The 19402-nt window shown below is 32.8% G+C and overlaps 1 protein-coding gene across 4 annotated transcripts in view; it reads right to left on the bottom strand.

Moving 5' to 3' along the window:
* Nucleotides 1-787: 787 nt before the first annotated feature.
* Nucleotides 788-19402, bottom strand: part of USP25 (ubiquitin specific peptidase 25) — a 147543-nt gene continuing 128928 nt past the window's right edge. For all 4 annotated transcript variants that reach the window (XM_034948000.3, XM_034948001.3, XM_034948002.3 and 1 more), the window contains 6 exons: nucleotides 15228-15406; nucleotides 13338-13416; nucleotides 9530-9609; nucleotides 5170-5293; nucleotides 1706-1901; nucleotides 788-1392 (listed from right to left, as the gene is read on the bottom strand). In XM_034948000.3, the coding sequence (XP_034803891.3) occupies nucleotides 1220-1392; nucleotides 1706-1901; nucleotides 5170-5293; nucleotides 9530-9609; nucleotides 13338-13416; nucleotides 15228-15406 (831 nt within the window). In that variant the 3' untranslated portion in view covers nucleotides 788-1219. The remainder of the gene's footprint in view (nucleotides 1393-1705; nucleotides 1902-5169; nucleotides 5294-9529; nucleotides 9610-13337; nucleotides 13417-15227; nucleotides 15407-19402) is intronic.

Below are 19402 nucleotides of genomic sequence, written 5' to 3'. Positions count from 1 at the left end.
TACTATGCTCACAAAACATCATTTATAAAGAAATTTTTATGAATTCAAAAATAGGTTGTTAGTAACATGATTACCTTTAAAGTATGGATTTTGATTTTCATTCACAATATTAATTCATTAATCTTAAACAGTAGTTTCATCTACAAAATGTTCTACAGCTTTTTCCTTTTTGAAAAGGAATAAAGGCAGTTAAGATACTCATAACTTCTAGTTAAACAACATCAATTTTGTTTCACAGTATTAATTAGTAGAGAACATTTTCAATTAAAGTGATATACAATTTACAAAAATAGAATGATTTATATATTGCAAAACATTGTCCTCCATTATGAAGAATATATATATACATGTGTGTATGTGTATATATGTGTATATATAAATATTTCTTTTAAATTTTACAATAGCCCTTATTCAAGTACTTTGGGATTCTCTTGAAATAATCACCTTGCTGTATATTTTAAATACATTTAAAAAGTAAGATTAATCTAAGAAAAGGATAAAAGTTTCAGTGTAGTTTGACTTAAAAAAAATCAACCACTTACTTGAGTAAAAACCTGACTGAATGCAAAACAGGTTCAGGTGCCATACTAAGTTCAAGAACTTTGTTAAAAATATAGATAAATTTAAGTGTCAAAGACTTAAACATTTTCCAATTTGCTAGCATTAGAGCAGAATTAAAAGATTGTATTAATCTATTAACTATCCAATCTTAATCCCCAGACAAAATGCATTTATCTAGTATTACTAATACACTAATATACAATATACCTGCTTACAAACACATAGGTAGCCATAAATAAAACTTTATTCTTTATTTCATTTACAAGCTACCAAATATTACGTATCATACACAGTGCTGAACACTTAAATGGCTGTAGTCATGGAAGGATCCAGACTGAATGGAAAGCTGTTGAGAAAGAAAAGATAAAAGCAAAGTAATACTGTAACAGGAAGGTGGCAAAAGCATAGTTTTGCCATAATAAAATCAATTAGATTTGTGATTATACATCAGTTCCGGTTAAAATGTCTGAGCGCCATGCGATTTTCAGCTTTATTGTCTGCAGTCTGACTAAAGTCTGCATAGTCATTTTGTCTTTTGCAGTTATTAAAATAAAAAAAAGTTAAAAACTATAGCAGCAACAAGCAAACCCTGTGACAGGAAGGCAAGGGTTAAGAACTAAAAAGAGTTTATACAGTGTGTTCAGGGAAAGTGTGCAGTTTATCTTCCATCAGCAGGAGTTCGACTGAGGGACAACATGATTCGGGCAAATCGCTCACAGAGTTCATGCGTGGAATATGAAGGTAACTTCGGTGGCTCATGGAAACTTTTAATCTCCATAGAACAATCAAGCAGTTTTGGCAAAAAATCTGTCAGCTTTTCTTGGAGGTGTGCTGCAAATACAAACAATTAAATCTAACTAAAGATACAGAAATTATTACATGATCATTGTCAACATGATTTACTAATATTAACTTACTCTAATAGGTAAGATAATTGCCATTTTGGGGAGACAAAAACATAAATGGCAACTGCAATGCACACAGCTTAGTTCATCAATATGGAAAAAGAATAATAATGTGAATGTGAAAATATTAATACTTAATATTGTATTTAATATAAAAAATGGCAAGAATAAATAACATCTAATTCTAACTGCATTTAATCCGGACATCTCAGGTGCCTACTACCATTGTTTAAACTTACGTTCCATTTCTTGACCAAGGTAGGAACACCATCGATTTCTCATATCTTCTACAGCTAGTATATCCTTTTCTTCCATTTCATCCACCAGTAATAATGGCAAAAATGGGACAATAAACTCATTCATGATAATCAGACCATTGTTTACTTCTCGATCCTCTCCAGATTCGAAGAGTTCTGCGGCTTGCTCATTTAATTTCTTAATGCAATGCAGGAAAAAAAAAGAATAGGTTTTTGTTTCCTTTTTAAATTAAGGATCTGTAAGTATTAATAAGGAAGACAACATAAATATGTTCACAAACAGTATTAGAACAAACGGTATTTAGAGAAAACAATCTCAACCCATCTAGAACTGAAAATCTCTCTTTAGAAAAAGCTATGCGTATGGCAACAACAGAAACAAAAGCAACAGCGGTGGAGAAAACATTATTGTGTTTTTCAGTCATGTTTGGCTTATGCCGATCATCAACACAGGGGCCATTTTTTCTTCTCTAGAGATTAACTTCCCCAAATTATAAAATTGTATAAGCACTCAAAATAGTTTTAAAAATAAAGAAATTCAGAATCCATATTAATTTTTGAAAAACTCATCTCCATTAATGGCAACTGAATATATACTATTGTATTCCTTGATACAGAAATATAAAGGTAATCAATTCACTTTTCCCTTCAAAAACTTCCTACAGAGTCAACACCATGTGCCAGAAATTTCTGCAGATGCAGGGGCACTCAAGTGATTAATACAGAAAACTCTCATGGAGCTTACAATTTGGTACAAGGATTGGCAAACTTTTTCTGTGAAGGGCCAGACGAGGACTATTATAGGCTTTGAAGGCCATGAAGTTTCTGTTGCAACTATTCAACTCTGCCATTGTAGTACAAAGACAATAATACCCAATATATAAATGAATGTGCATGGCTATGTTTCAATAAAACTTTTCTATAAAAACAAGTGGTAGGTGGAGCACAAGCCATAGTGTGCTGATCACTGATCTAGCAGAACAGAGAAATCCATGCAATAAGAAACATAAGAGATAAATACAGGTATAAGACCTATAATATTTAAGGGTTCTTATTTAAAATCTTATGTTTACAGCATGATAAACATGACTTTTAAGCTGAATTTCAAATAAAAAAAGTTATATATTTAGATTTACACCACATAATTCTTATGCAATTTATTTTGATTTTGGAAAGACGGTTGTGGTATAAGTCCAACTTGGCCATGAATCAATTACCCAATTGATATGGTTAGGCTTTGTGTCTCCACCCAAATCTTATCTTGAATTGTAACCCCCAGGTGTTGAGGAAGAGACCTGGTGGGAGGTGATCAGATCATAGGGACAGTTTCCCCAGTGCTGTTCTTGTGACAGGGAGTGAGTCTCATGAGATCTGATGGTTTCATAAGCATCTGGCATTTCCTCTGCTTGCACTTCTCTCTCCTGCCACCATGTGATGAAGGTCCTTGCTTCCCCTTCACCTTCTGCCATCATTTTAAGTTTCCTGAGGCCTCCCCAACCATGTGGAACTGTGAGTCCGTTAAACCTCTTTCCTTTATAAATTACCCAGTCTTGTGTAGTATCTTTATAGCAGTGTGAGAACGGACTAATACACCAATCGTGAACAGATTAGCTAAATCTGTTAGCTTCACTTTCTTTATATTAATAATAGGGTATTTTATCTTCCAACCATAGGGGTTAAGAGAATAAAATGAGATAAATCTTCAAGTATTTACTACAATTTTTGGAAGTATGCATTAAATGATATATAAAATTTAATGACAAGTTTAATGTTAAGTTCACTGAATCAAAGAATGTCCTGGAAATCTCTTAAATAAAACATGTTCAAAGCCAACCTTGTTCCTCCTATTAGACTCCCTAATATTAAACGAAAAACTAGTAAGTTTGGCAGCTTTGACTCTTCCATTTCCTTCTTCCCACTCACCCAACAGCTATGACATGCCCTGATTTCATTTCCTTCACCATCATACCTACTGTACTACATGAGTTGAGGCCCTCACTCTCCGTCCCTTGACTTTCCCCTCTAAGGTTCTTGACTTCAATCTACTTCTTTCCTGTTCATCCTCTAGTATGCTATTATTATTACCAGAATTATTTTCTGAAAACAAACCTCATTATGCCAAACCTAATCAAACTTACACTGGTGCAAACTCATTTGAATGTCATCTAAGTTTCTTCATCATCTGACATCGACAAGTATTGTCAGCTTCATCACTTCCACCTTACCCCACTTCCTCATAACCTGGATAGCCACAGTGAACTTATCTTGATTTTCTGTTGTGTACTGGAATATTCTCCCTTCTCTATCATGAATAAAACTCCTATTTATCCATCAAGATCTAGATGAGGTTTACCTTGTCTCTTAAGGTTCTTCCCAAATATTTCAGGCATATCATTGTGCATATTTCTCATAATGGCACTTATTCCAGAACAAACAATTACGTCTCCTACCAGACTGAGTTTTCTGAGGACAGGAAGTACATCTTACTCATGTTTGTATCCCTCAGAACCTGACACTTTGTAAATATACAATGTGAAAAAATCTGAAAGGAACACTAAAGTAATCTTGATGAGGTTTCATTTCAATTCCTATGTAAAACAAATAACCAAATGTGGCTGGGTTACTACAAAAAATGATGAGAAACATTATACCATTTTTTGAAGGTTTCAGAGGAACCATCAGGTTTTGGTTGTATTTATGTTTAAAATCAGCTATAGATTCTTGTACCTGAAAATTCAATTTTTTAAGTTAAACAAATTACTCTAATACATTCTATGTATATTCTTGTTTTTTTGAGACAGAGTCTTGCTCTGTCACCAGGTTGCCAGGATGGAATGCAGTGGCGCGATCTTGGCTCAAGGCAACCTCCACTTCCCAGGTTCATGCGATTCCCCTGCCTCAGCCTCCTGAGTAGTTGAGACTACAGGCACACACCACCATATCTAGCTAATTTTTGTGTTTGTGTATTTTAGTCGAGACGGGGTTTCACCACGTTGGCCAGGATGGTCTCGATCTCCTGACTTTGTGATCCACCAGCCTCAGCCTTCCAAAGTGCTAGGATTACAGGCATGAGCTGCTGCGCCAGCCTGCATATTCTTATAGACTTACATAAAACATTTTTTAAGGCTTATCTATGCATCCCTTCCTTTCCCACCAAAAAAAGGAGTGGTAGTGTGATGACGAAATCTAAATACAGAAATGTAAACAAACTGATGCTATTTTAAGAACATTTCTCATTTATCACCTATAGTACTTGGGATTCATAAAGAGAAAAGAATAAAGTACTGAGTGTACTTTTCCATCTGAAGGGACTAGAACCAGTTTATAGACATCATCATGTTCTTATCCCATCAGAGTTTATGGAGTCATTCACTTATATATGAGTCTGGAAAACTTGCCCAATGTCAGACAAAATGATAAGATCATACTATATGCATTCAACTTACTAGCAAACATTCTCTTCTATAATGTGATATCAATTCTTCATCATGTCCTCTGTATAAGCCTTTAGACAAGAGTTCTTTGTTATTCTGATAAGCACAGATGAGGAACAGCAAGGAATCTATATAACTTGAAAATTAAAAAGAAACATATAACATTAGTATTTCACCTTTGTAGAAACAAAGTCAGCTATAATTATGAAACATTTTAAGTATGCTTAAGTTTTGATAATCTACATTATAATAAAAAATATCATCTGACGCAGTGTATGCTTGAGAGCGCCTTTTTAGCAACAGCAACATCTGAAACCCAGAGATAGTTATCTTAAAAGTAAAAAAAGAGGAGCTATAAATTAAGAAAAAATCTGGGAAAAGAGGCAATAACTGATAAAGTCAGATAGTTCTGTTTTCCTTGGTATTTATTTTCCTGATGTCTTCCATTTAAACTCAAAATTGAAGCTAATGTGAAAGCCAACAATCTACTTGTTTAACGCAATGTCGCATTTATATGAAGTAAATGATCACAAACATCATTTGGTTTGTTCAATGACAACTTAGACAAGTTCTTTTCTATGTGCAGACAGTTTTAGTTACTGAGAAAAATGTAAAAAAAAAAATAGAAATAAGAATATCTAAAGGAAATAGAGGAAGTGGACAATGAAAGATTTCTTCTAAATCTGGGAAACCTAGTGGAATAAAGCAAAAACAAAAAGCCTCCAAACATAAAAAAGCTGATAGAGGCCGGGTGCGGCGGCTCACACCTGTAATCCCAGCACTTTGGGAGGCTGAGGCAGACGGACCACCTGACCTAGGGAGTTCGAGACCAGCCTGATCAACATGGAGAAACCCCGCCTCTACTAAAAATACAAAATTAGCCGGGCATGGTGACACATGCCTGTAGTCCCAGCTACTCGGCAGGCTGAGGCAGCAGAATCCCGGGAGGTGGAGGGTGAGGTGAGCTGAGATCACGCCACTGCACTCCAGCCTGGGCAACAAGAGCAAAACTCCGTCTCAAAAAAAAAAGAAGTGATAGAATTAGGCATATGTGTTATATTAATGTAAGTCTAGATATTATGAAATTCAAATTAGGTTTTAAAAAGGGAAGAAAAGGGGCCAGGCACAGTCGCTCATGCCTGTAATCCCAATACTTTGGGAGGTGGTGGTGACAGGATCAGCTGAGGCCAGAAGTTCAAGACCTGCCTGGCCAACATAGTTGACACCCCCATCTCTACAAAAACATTAAAAAAAAAAAATTAGCTGGGCATCGTGGTACATGCCTGTAGTACCAGCTACTCAGGAGGCTGAGGAGGAAGGACGTCTTGAGCTGAGAAGGTAAGAGGTTGTAGTGAGCCATGATCATACCACTGCATTCCAGCCTGCGCAACAGAGCAAGACCCCAACTCAAAAATACAAAACAAAACAAAAATGGAAGAAAAAAATATTTAATAAAGAATTACTTTTACCTCCAAACTATCCTTCTAACACGTCAAAAGAAAAACTATATCTAGCCAAGTATTTGTATAACTGAAATAAAAAATATTATTTTAAAATATTTCCTTTGCGTTTTTCATTAATATATTTTTTCACAGATTAATATGGAAAAATATATTTTAAAAAATGAAATATTGTAAAGAAACACAATTTTAAACTCTAGACGCTTCTGCCAATAATTACTGTTTATTACTTAATTCATGTACTTAGATACAAAATAAATCCATTCCACATCCCAAATGTTAAATGTAAAATTATTTAAAAATTAATGTATACATTCATGGCAAATCAAATTACACACCTGAAGGTGTCATGATAAATAGGTCTATTTTAAACATTTTTTGAAAACGGCTTTCTAGGAATTTGTTTTTGAGATTAAGTATAACATTTTATTTTGAAATGATATTAGGTTAATAAACATATTCTCAGTTAAAGATTTTATTTATGAAAAACGAAGGAAGTGATAATATTAAAAGTTGTTTTACAACATTAAGTTGTAGTAGTTCGTTAATTAATAAGTAACTAGCACATCTATCTTTTCCTTTATAGCCACTGAGTTTCCTGTTAAGGAGATCTCTCCTGAATGACACTGACATCTGGCTTTCTAGACCTTAGTCACCTCTTTGAGAATTGCTCTGAAACCATGACCTTGTTCCAATTCTCTACTGAGGTACGCAAAATGTTCCATATGTTATTAAACTTTAAAGTGCTTATGAATGTATATTCAAATAAATTTAGAATAAGATTTAGCAGTCCAATTACCATATTCTTATCTAAGATAAAATAAGATCATGTAGCCTGGTACACTCCATAAAATTATGGTTCTTGCAACCATGATTTCACTTCACTGTTCTCAGGACTCGCAAGGGTCCATCAGTATTTCATTCAAGCCTTTAAATGTTTACATTTTCATTAAAAACAATTTTGACAGAATCTTTTGGCAATATTTTACAAACAGCTAGCTACAATAACTGCTATATTTAAAGATTTAAAGTAAAACAAAAAAAAACAACAGTATTTCTTTCTTTTTTTTTTCTGAGACAGTGTCTCGCTCTGTCGCCCAGGCTGGAGTGCAGTGGCGCGATCTTGGCTCACTGCAACCTCCGCCTCCCGGGTTCAAGTGATTCTCCTGCCTCAGCCTCCTGAGTAGCTGGGATCACAGTCGCACACACACCAATATTTCTTTAAAAGATATTCCACAAGTAATATCTGTCACCATTATTGATTTTCTAGTTAATCCTTCTAATTTGGTAAGTATTTACTATACTAGAACATTAACTTTCTGAATAAGTATGTATTTGAAAACTGACATGCAAATTATAATATTTAAACATATTTCCAAGTTATATCTCAAATTCCTTTAATGTATGTTAACTGGGAACAACTAATACAGAAGCTATCCGGATAGGTACAAAGTGACAGTTTCATCTTTTTAATTCTTATTGAGATAAATGAATACATTTTGTACTTACATGATTTCATTAAATTATACAAGAATACGAGGTCTCTATTTTAATTTTTCTTTTCCTAGTTAGCTGTGTGACCTTGACAAAGTTACTACATCTCTATGAAGTCTGATTTATCTGTAACACTGAAATGCCTTTTTATATCTCACTCTATTGAATTATACAATCATATTATTTTTCTCAAATCAGCACAAATATAAATTCTAATAGTACATTTGAATATTCCTATTAAAGAAATAAAATCTTGATTGACATAACTCATAAATTGGAGGTATTGATCAAAGTAAGTTTTCTACATCAATGACTAAAGTGAAATTATCTTATAAATAGCACAATGACTAGGACTTTAAATAATTTGTACTTAAGTACTTAAGATAAATTGTTAAGTAAAACAATTTTTCCTTTTGTGTGATAACTTTAAAAATTTTGATAACTATTAATATAAAAATGAAAGTACTGTCCTCTAGAATAGTACTGTCCAATAGAAATTTCTGTGATTATGGAAATGTTCTGTGCTGGCTAAAAATAGAGGCCACTAACCACATGAGGCTACTGAACTACTGAACCGTGGCCGGTGTAACCGATGAACTGAACTTTGGTTTTAAAAGTTTTAGTTATTTAAGTTTTGTCAGGTGGCTGCTATGTTGGACAGCATAGCTCCAAAATTAAACACTGATCTTCGTTTCTTTTTTTGAAAAAGAAGCATCATTACCTAAGTGGGAGCTTCTTAAATTTCATAAAACAAAAAAGAAAGGAAAAATTCAATATCCCTTTTACTTGGCTGCAATATACACTGCATTGAAAATAAAGCATTTTCTCAAAAAACAATCACTAGTGAAGTTAATGTTAAACAACACGCATTAAGAAATATGTGGAGAAATACATGCAAACTAGTAAATAATCTAAAATGTAAGTAAAGCAAAATGTATCCTTTCTTCTTAATAACAATTAAAATAATAGTATAATTAAATAAGTAGATATTCCTTTAAGACCATCTTTAATTTAAATGAAAATTAATCCAAAACTTGTTTAAAGTCACAGTACACAAAAATTTTCTACAGCTACACTTTTTACAGAACCTGAAAGTTCACAAAGACAGACTGCAAACACTATCTCTGACTTGATATCAAGATCAGACTCAGCTTCAAGGGTAGTGTTTGAGAGCTAATAAACACAGACACTAATGCCAACCTTACAGAGTTTTAAATGGAAAATATATTTTATGTGGGGTATATGGGAAGTCTCTATATCAACTGTGTAATTTTTCTGTAAATTTAAAACTGATCTAAAATAAAACATTTATTAAAAATACAGAGTATGAATAAAATCTTTTCCATGGATGAGGTCACACCTGAATAGAATTAAGTGCAAAAATTATGCTCTTTTCATATTTGTCCACTTTGCCTTACCTTTCTCTTTGAAAATTTTCTAGCCCAATTATGAGATACATAGTTGTTTCCCTGAATTTCCTATAATCCTGATGCCACTCCTGTAGGTGAAAGAAAATATTAAAAATGTTCAGAATAAGATTTAAAAAGTACTATGAAACTGTACAAAAAGTAATGCACTGTTTCGCTACTATTTGAATTAATAGAAATAAAGAGTTCAAAATGAAGATACATCAGAACTAAAACAAGACTTTACTTTCTGGCACACAAGACTATTTATTAATACAACATTAAATCTAAAAATTATTAGGCATGGATATGAAATGTTTTAAACAATAAAGATTTTACTAGCAGATAACAGAAATATAAAGGCAGGATAATCAATCAGGTCATCTCAAAAATTCATCAGTATAAAATCATATTATTGAACTATTATTATATCTACATCAACTGATGGAAGAAAATGAAATTATTACGCTGAGTATGAATCAAAGCTTGGACACATACTTGATACATAATTTTAAGAAACTAAAAAAAGTTAGATTTATTTAACTTTTAACTTCGCAAATATGTGGTAAATTTGACTTTAAGTGTGTAGGCGAATAGTTTATTTACATGAGATATGGTAAAAGAATAACTGCAGTTCACATTTCAATGCCCCTCCCCACCCACAAAACAACTATAGGGCATGTAATAGGACTAAATAATTCTAAGGTGATACCAAAGTCAAGATTTTCTTAGCTTACTTTATAATAATTGACTCAAGAAAAATAACTGAAATTCAATGTAGGATAAATTGGAAAGAGAATACTGATAACAAAAGTGTTAAGGCTTTTATATAAACATTATAAACAAAAATAAGAAACATAGTTATTAGCCAACGATATTCTCCTTGAATATAAACTTTTTTTTTTTTTTTTGGAGACAGGGTCTCACTCAGTTGCCCAGTCTGCAGTGCAGTGGCACAATCACGGCTAACTGCAGACTTCACCTTCTGGGCTCCAGCAATCCTCCTACCTCTGTCTCCCAAGTAGCTTGAATTACAGGTGCATGCTCCCAGTTCCAGTTAATTATTTAATCTGTTTTATATAGACAGGGTCTTGCTATGTTGGCCAGGCCGGTCTCAAATTCCTGGCCTCAAACAACTCCCTGTGCCTTGATTTCCAAAAGTGCTGGGATTATAAGCATGAGCCACCACATCCAGTCTTAATTTTAATTTTCAAGACATAATTTTCATGCTATTAGTAGATCTTCATAACAAATAAAGGTAAAATTTGTCCTGCAAGTATGAAGTTAGCTTTTCTGGGGAAGGTATTCAAACTGTCATTCCTTGTTGTCATTAGAATCGCCTTAGAAGTTGTGAGTAGGCAAACTTTTTCTGTAAAAGGCCAGATAATATTTTAGACTTTGCAAGCCTCATCTTCTTCAGTTACTCAACTCTGTAACTGCAGTGTGAAAGTATCCACAGACAATATGTATACTAATGGCCATGTTCCAATAAAAGTTTATTTACAAAAACAGGTGGTAAGCTGGTCTGCAGGCTATGGTTTACTGAACCCTGAACTTAGAGCAAGACAAAGATAGGAGGAATATGCAGAATCTAAAAACATGTCATTTAAATACTTGTATGATTTAATGGCCCTGCAGTTAGAATATGAGAAGATTTTATGAAAAAAAACATAATGAGTCCAATCTGTTGAAGCAAACTGAAGGAAGCATTGCAGAATCAAGTCACAATTAAAAATCAAGTTCCATGAACACGAATCTTGGGGACAAGGGAAGAGCTCTCAATCAATGTGGAGGGCACAGATTTGGAGTCATTATTAGCTAAAAGATGACTTGACTTGCTCCTCAGGGTCAAGAGAAAACAAATTTTGAATTTCTCTGGCTCTAGATTACATACCCTGGTCAAAAATATCTGGTGAGTGAGTGCCCCTTATGGATAAATGAATGTCTTTGGGCTTCTACCTATGTTGACTTCTAAACAGCTTTACACAGGAGTCTTTCACAATTGAAATGAATTTTTGCATATGGAATAAAGAAGAAATCAAATTTTATTTATTTCCCAGAACCATTTATTAAAAAGTCTTTATACTGTTCACTAACTTGCTTGTCAGAGATGGGAGGTGGACTGGGATCTTTGCATTTCCGTAACATTTTTCAGTTGGCTTATCAAGCTCCATAAAACATCTTGCTGGAATTTTCATACAGCCTGCACTGAATTTATAAAGCATTTGGGGGAAAAGCGATATCTATATATTAATAATATCAAGTTTTCCAAATACCATATGTATGCCCATTTATTTAGGTCTTTGGTAATGTCTCCCAATAAGTTTTATAATTTTCCCCACAGAAGTCACACGCACCTTTTGTTAAATTTATTTCTATATACTCCATAGTTTCAGATACTATTGTAAATGGTCTCACTTTTATACTTTTTCATACTTTTTTTACTGGCAAAAGGGAATAAAATTGATGTCTGACACAAGTTTGCATGCTGCAAAGCTGTCTTACTAGTTCTAATAAATCAGTTGTAGATTTTATTTGAATTTCAAGGTAAAAAAAACTACAAATAATGATGTCTTTGTTTCTTCTTTTCCAGTATTTTACTTTTTGCTTATTTTCATTGCCTTGCTTTTGACAACAAAAATTTTAAGCTTTCAGTGCTCACAATTCTATATATTTGCTGCAGTTTTATTATTTCCTATTTTTGTTTTTAGAGACACTCTTTAGTGAATTAAGGTAGTTACCTTATATGCCAAACTAGCTAAGGTTTTCATCAATAATGAGTGTTTTCTCTCTCTTTCCTCTTCCCTGTTTGTGTAGTAAATTACACTAATTATTTAGGGAATCTAAAGTACCATAATTAAGTTTGTAAATGGAACTAAATATTAAGCAAAGGCACCCAAGAAAACAACTTAAAATTTACTAGACTTATAAATTAAAAAAAAGACAATGCATAAGATTAAATTTAAAAACGTGAAGAAATACTAGGTGTATGAATTCATCAATTAAAATAAAGAATATTTTAAAGCCAAAGTTGACAAAAAGAATTTTGTGCACAAAAAAATCCCACAAGCACATGTACAAGTACCTATGTAAGTGCTCTCTCACACACAACACTGTCTCACAATGACAAATATATATGGCATATAGGGACTAAAATGAATCTCTAACTTCCCCAAAATATATCTGATGAATCAAAGTGAAGGAAAAAATACAGCCCACAGGGTACAGTTGCACAGTGTAGTGCAACAGTTAAGAATGTAGGTTCTATTAGCCAAGCTGTAAACTTGTGGCTGTGAAAACCTTAGGCAGGTTACTTCACTGCTCTATGCCTTATTTTCTCGTGTGTCAAATGGGAATAAGAACACTACCTATCTTACAGTGTTACTGTCTGAATTAAATCAGTTAATATATGTAAAGGGCTTAGACAAATGCCTGGCATATAGTAGGGTCTTGATAAATATTACTTGTTGGTATTATGTAACAGCAATTTCTAAGTTGATTTCAAAATTAACAATGCATTTGTTATTCTGTTTTTAAGCTAGAAAAGTTCATTTAAAAAGTACTTGAGAATTAGTATTGAAATAAAAAAACAAAAATCTTCCTTTTTTGATTTTAAACTTTTTGGTCTACATGCTATCATATCATGTTAATCCTAAAATCACATATAAAATTATTAATTACTTGAGCATTGACTTGGAAACTTAATTTTTTTACTCATCATTCATAACAAATTCAACTTCAGTTGGGCTGAAATGAAAGGAGTATCAGTGAATTACAGAATCCCTAAATCTGTAGTTTAACCTCTAAGAAAGCACATTACCTCATATTCCTCCAAGTTTACTTCTTCAGGTTTTATCATTTCCAGTTTGGCTTGAGCAACTTTCATTATGTTGTGACACCTTAAAAAAAAACACATACATATGAGCGTGTGTGTATGTGTGTGTGTATATATATATTTGTAAATCAAAAGCAAAATCCATAAACACTGAGCAAAAACAGCAGTACTTTTGTATAGAAACAACTCCTAAATAACCTTAAGTGAAAAACATTTTTGGGACCAATGTTGGGGAATTACAAAGAAGACAGGAGCAATAATTCTAATTGAAATTTACTGTGTTGTGTTGATATATGGCTTTTAAATTACATTCTAATTAACACAGTTTGCATAGGAAAAAAATGAAACTTTTAAAAAATAATGTGCATCTATTAAGCAAGCTCAAGAGACACTGCATCTTCTTTTCCCCCCATATGGTATTATTTATTCTTAAATACTAAAGAGTCTAAAACGTGCCTATCATCTCAGGTAAAAATGGAAACATCCCACTGGATTTTATGATCAGAATCAGTGATAAAGAAATCCTCACGAAATGTATTTATTCACATGTGCATAACTCTGTCTTTCAAGCACAAGTCAGGTTATCAAAACAGATTAACTAGTTATAGTCAGAGAACTGCAAAAGACTGAAAAGTCAATGTGATTACTCCATTAATATCTTCTCCAAATTAAAGAGCATAGATCCAATGGAACTCAGTACACTGATAGCACAGATAACGAGGGTCACAACAACCCTGTTTCTGAACTCTCTGCAGTCGTATGTATCAAAATAAATGATGTCCACACTGCTACTAATATAAACAGTAGTGGCCAACATTCATTGAGCATTCAACCACCTATCAGATATTGTTCACAACTATTTATTTGTATTATGCACAGAATCCTACATTTCACGGCACATATCTAATAAGGTAGGATCGATCCAGATGCTTTGCCTCCCCTCATATTCTTTGCTATACACTTTTAACTCAGTATTTTTGAGACACTCATAAAAGGATGATCATTTCAGAATTAAAATTACAATGAACTGCAACAGCATAAATGTTTTTATATATGAAAATAACTTTCAATACTCTAAAATTTCACATGAGCCCTAAAATTATTTTCTAGTGTCACTCATTCTAATTAAATTGTGATTTTTAACATTAGTAGTTTAATAGGACTTTCTGAATAATTCTTTATAAAACTACTAATATAATCTAGAGAAAACATTCTCTGGAAATATTCTATAGAATATTTTCTATATTCTACAGAAATTCTACAGAAATTTCTATAGAATATTTTCTCTTTCCAGAGAAAATATTTCTGCGTGAATCTAATTTAACCCTTCTAAGCCTCCTCTTTATGTCAAAGAATGTTTAATTATTTTATCTGCAAGACTGAAAGCTTTTCTCCAGTGATTCTCTAATAAGGGTGACTTTGCTCCCCTAGGAGTTATTTGGCAATACCTGGAGATATTTTGGTATGCCACAACTTGGGAGCTGCTACTGTCATCTAACGAAGAGATGAGGGATATTATTAAATATCCTACAATCATAGGACAGCCCCAACAACAAAGATTTATCTAATTTAAACTGTCTATATAGCACAGAGGTTGAGAAGCCCATTTTTGTTTCTAAAATATTGAGTGTAATAAGTGCAGTGATTACTTGATTCACAATTAAAATTTATTAAAATGATCTAAGTTATTTTCAGTTCAAACTTCAAAAGGCCACAGACTCCAGCAACTAGTCACATTGAGTTCAAATTTTGTTACGTATTTATTAAAATATGTGCCCATGCATATATAAAATAAATACTCAAAAATTATCCTGGGAATCTGCAGGAAAAAAAAAAGAACAATTTGAGCATAAGAATTTTATACTTTCAAATTACCTTTCATCAAAACTCAAATTTCTATCTCCAAATTGTTCTAGCAATGTTTTCTCAATAATTTTCTTTGGTGCCTGGTTCTGGATAAAGTAGACCACTACATGATGTAAACGATAATCGGTTTCTGGTGGGGTGTCTTCTTGGGCCAACTTAACCAACCTTGCATATTCCAACTTAATTGCCTGGAAAATGCAATGAAAATGATAATTTTGGTTAATTATTTGAACACCTAAAAATCCTTCAATATTATGAGTTTAATTCTTCTTGCATTTAAATCTTTTCTTTTTTTTTTTTTTTTTTGGCTTTTAAAGTATCACAAACAAGGCAGTACAACTAAGAACACAGTCCCATGTTCCATAGACTCAAGGAATTTTCTGAATAACTGACCACAAAGGCCCTTCTTTTAAAAAAAAAAAAAAAAAAAAAAGAAGTCTCCCACTCTCCCCCAGGATGGATTGCAGTGGCGTGATCTCGGCTTACTGCAACCTCTACCTCTCAGGTCCAAGCAAATCTCCTGCCTCAGCCTCCCAAGTAGCTGGGATTACAGGCGCCCACCACCACGCCCAGCTAAATTTTTTGTATTTTTAGTAGAGATGGGGTTTCACTATGTTGGCCAGGCTGGTCTCAAACTCCTGACCTCATCATCCGCCCGCCTTGGCCTCCCAAAGTGCTGGGATTACAGGCGTGAGCCACGTGCCTGGCCACAAAGGCCCTTCTTTATCCCTTCACTATATAAACGTTCTTTTTGCTTCCACACATGAAAGCGGTAAAATATGTCTAAACTTACAATGTGAGTAATTCTGTAAAATTTATCAGAGCCTAGTCAAAGTCTATTCACAGACATCATAAGATGGAGATGGTAAGTTTTCCCGTTCTGTTTTACCTTTCTAAGCATCAGTTTGAACACTAAAATTCTAGAGTTGATATATAGCTCCCAACAGTACTCAAATCTGAAAGAAAATTGTTCTTAAATGCATAGTCGTATTATTGCAATTAACTTTTAGCTGAATAGCCCACCAATAAGGAATGCAACATCAAGCCCCGGGGTTATAATTATCACAAAAAGAAGTATTTATTGCTTCAACAGTACGTACATTTTATTAATGTAAGAATAATAATGATTATATATTATCACTATTATTACCTTAAGGTTTAAACTTAGTTTTTCTTTATAAACAAAAATATCTCATAATATACAAATAATAATGGGAAATAACAAATACTAACGCATGTTTTAATATACAAGCAAAATCTAGAAAATATCTGACCATATAGAAATATGTATAGATTTACACATATTGTACATATTGCTATGTACAAGAGGACCATATGATTAAGATAAAGCTTTTTATATTCATTTATATTATACTTATATGTAAATTCTAGCTCTAATAAGCATAAACATTTTGTGCTTCAGGCAAGATTACAAAAAATCCATTCAATTAAAAAGTTTTTTTAATTTAAAAAATGCATGCCTTTCTTAAGTAATTCTTTGACATCTAGATGTTATGATCTATATGGTTGTATTTTACAGATGGGAGAAAAAATAACTGATAAACATTAAATGAAATATTCTAGTTATGTAATATCATACTCATTAAAAGGAAGGCTAATATGCTCTTTCTATGCAGCATAAGATTATAAATAGAATAAGAGAACAAATTATTCTAAAATACTTTTCCCTTGAAAAAACTGACTTTTTTTTTGAGGATATATATGTCATTCCAAAGTCTTATGTGAATAAAAGCCATAAATATCAACTGTATTTTAATATTTAAGATTATCAACGCTTACTGTGTGCCTAGGTAGCACACATAAGCTTCTCTTAGAGCTCTTTAAAAATCTTCCTATTATCCAAATTTGGGAAAAAAAAAAAAAAAACGGGGAAGGGGGGAGAAGATACATAATAATCAAAGTATGCAGAATTTGAGAATAAATCTAAAACATTAACAATTCAATTACTGTTCTTGTTGATATGAACCTTCGACAATGATTGTCACAGGCTACAGGTTGAGTATCCCTAATCTGAAATACCTGGGACCAGAAGTGTTTCCAATTTTAGATTTTTTTCAGATTTTGGAATGTTTGCATTATGCTGGTTGAGCATTCCGAATCAAAAAATCCAAAATCCACGATACTCCAATGAACATTTCCTTTGAGTATCTGAGTATCATGTTGGCACTCAAAATGTTTTGGATTTTGCAATATTTCAGATTTTGAATTCTGGATTTGGGATACTCAACCTGTAATAGACTTTTAGAATATTCAAATATTTCATATATCATACTTTAGTACAAAATAGCATGACCAAAATAAAACAAATTTGTACTGAGTCTCTTAAATTAATATTGCAGGTTTACATGCACGGAGTGATTCCACTACATGGTCATCATTCCCCTACCTACTTTCAAAATAGAAGCTGTTTTAATAAATAGCAGATTTCTATTATAGAACTGAAATATACAACCTCTTATACTCTAAGATTATATGTTCACCTCTTGATTTTGCTGAATTTAAGACTCTCCTAATTTTCACAAGCAAATTGCCAAAGTCACAGTATTTTTCAGTATATAGGTGTTTAAACCAGCAGAGGTAGAAAGACACTTCTAAATTTCTAGGAGCTGTTTTTCAATCACACAAGAAAACATTTTTACCACCATAAATGCAATTCTTAACTATTTTTTATACACTTCCTTCTTAAGAAATTACCTTCTAAATTTCTAGAAGCTGTTTTTCAAACATACAAAAAAACATTTTTACTAGCATAAATGCATTCCTTAACTATTTTTTATACACTTCCTTAAGAAATTTTTGGCTTTTAAAATATACTGGAATCATATTTATTCGAATTCTCAACAGATGTTCCATGCTAGTATATTTAGCAGAGTTCTACACAATCTGCCATTATGAGTAAATTAACATTATATCTGTCTCATACTACCTCCTCAGAATCCTGTTCTAGAATTATATTTGCCCATATTTTTTGGCGGTCTATGCTAATTATTTTAAGTTAATTATCACAGACACTGCAATGAAATCACCACGCATGTGCAAAATGAAATGTGATACTAGTCATTAGATGACAAAACTGCTATTTAATTTTTTTTATTTTTTTAACTTTTTCACTAGACCTTTAATCAGGCTTAATGCCATTTATTCAATCTTATTTCCTATCATCCTGCAACAAGGATCTCCCTCCTATCTAGGTTAGGCTTGTCTCCTCACAAATGCACACATGCCTTTGTTTCTTAAGTTCTCCATATGTGTGATATCCTTTCTTGTTCATTCCCCATCTACCTACAGATGACCCATCAGCAAAATTAGTTTAAGTCATGCTTTTGAGACCTTGTTCAGTTCTAAAGATGCAAATAATTTCTACCCAGACTTTTTTCTACTTTTCTAAATAATACTGTAAAACCATATTCTAAATTTATAACTTCTTATGGACTTAATTTTTTATGTAAACTCTCTCTCTCTCTATATATATATATATGAAGATACCAAATATATATATATGTGAGTATGTGGATACCAAAAATATAAACATTTATATTCTGGAGGCAGTTAAATCTAATGGGAAACTGATGAGATTAAAATTCAAAAAGCTAGATACGTCATTTATAATTGTGACATAGAATAAGGCACATAATCTTCTAAGTCTGATTGCTCTTATCTCTAAAATAAAGTTGGTTAAGAGAGTTTATGTGTATTTTAAAATGCTTATGGGCTATTTTTTAAAAACTGACAGTGCCAAGAAATGAAGAAAACTTACTTCAAATTCCAGAGGACTGAAATAATATTGGCCATATTCTTTGACCACACTGTAACACAAATAGGAATTATAAATAGGGATATCTTCCAACCTAAATACTTAGAAAATTTAAAATATGGCTCTAAATTATTCTTGAGCCAAAGAAATAAAAAACTATACTAATATGGGAATATCAGATATCAAAACCTATTGGGCTGTTAGTCAAAAAAATTTCCAGGCCAGGCACAGTGGCTCACACCTGTAATCCCAGCACTTTGGGAGGCCAAGGTGGGCAGATCACCTGAAGTCAGGAGATCAAGACCAGCCTGGCCAACACAGTGAAACCCTGTCTCTACTTAAAAATAGGAAAAATTAGCCAGGCGTGGTGATGGGTGCCTGTAATCCCAGCTACTCGGGAGGCTGAGGC

Source organism: Pan paniscus, chromosome 22 (genome assembly GCF_029289425.2).
Source record: "Pan paniscus chromosome 22, NHGRI_mPanPan1-v2.0_pri, whole genome shotgun sequence".
Lineage (NCBI taxonomy): Eukaryota > Metazoa > Chordata > Mammalia > Primates > Hominidae > Pan > Pan paniscus.
Note: the sequence above shows the minus strand (reverse complement) of the source record. Positions and strands in the feature narration are given on the sequence as shown.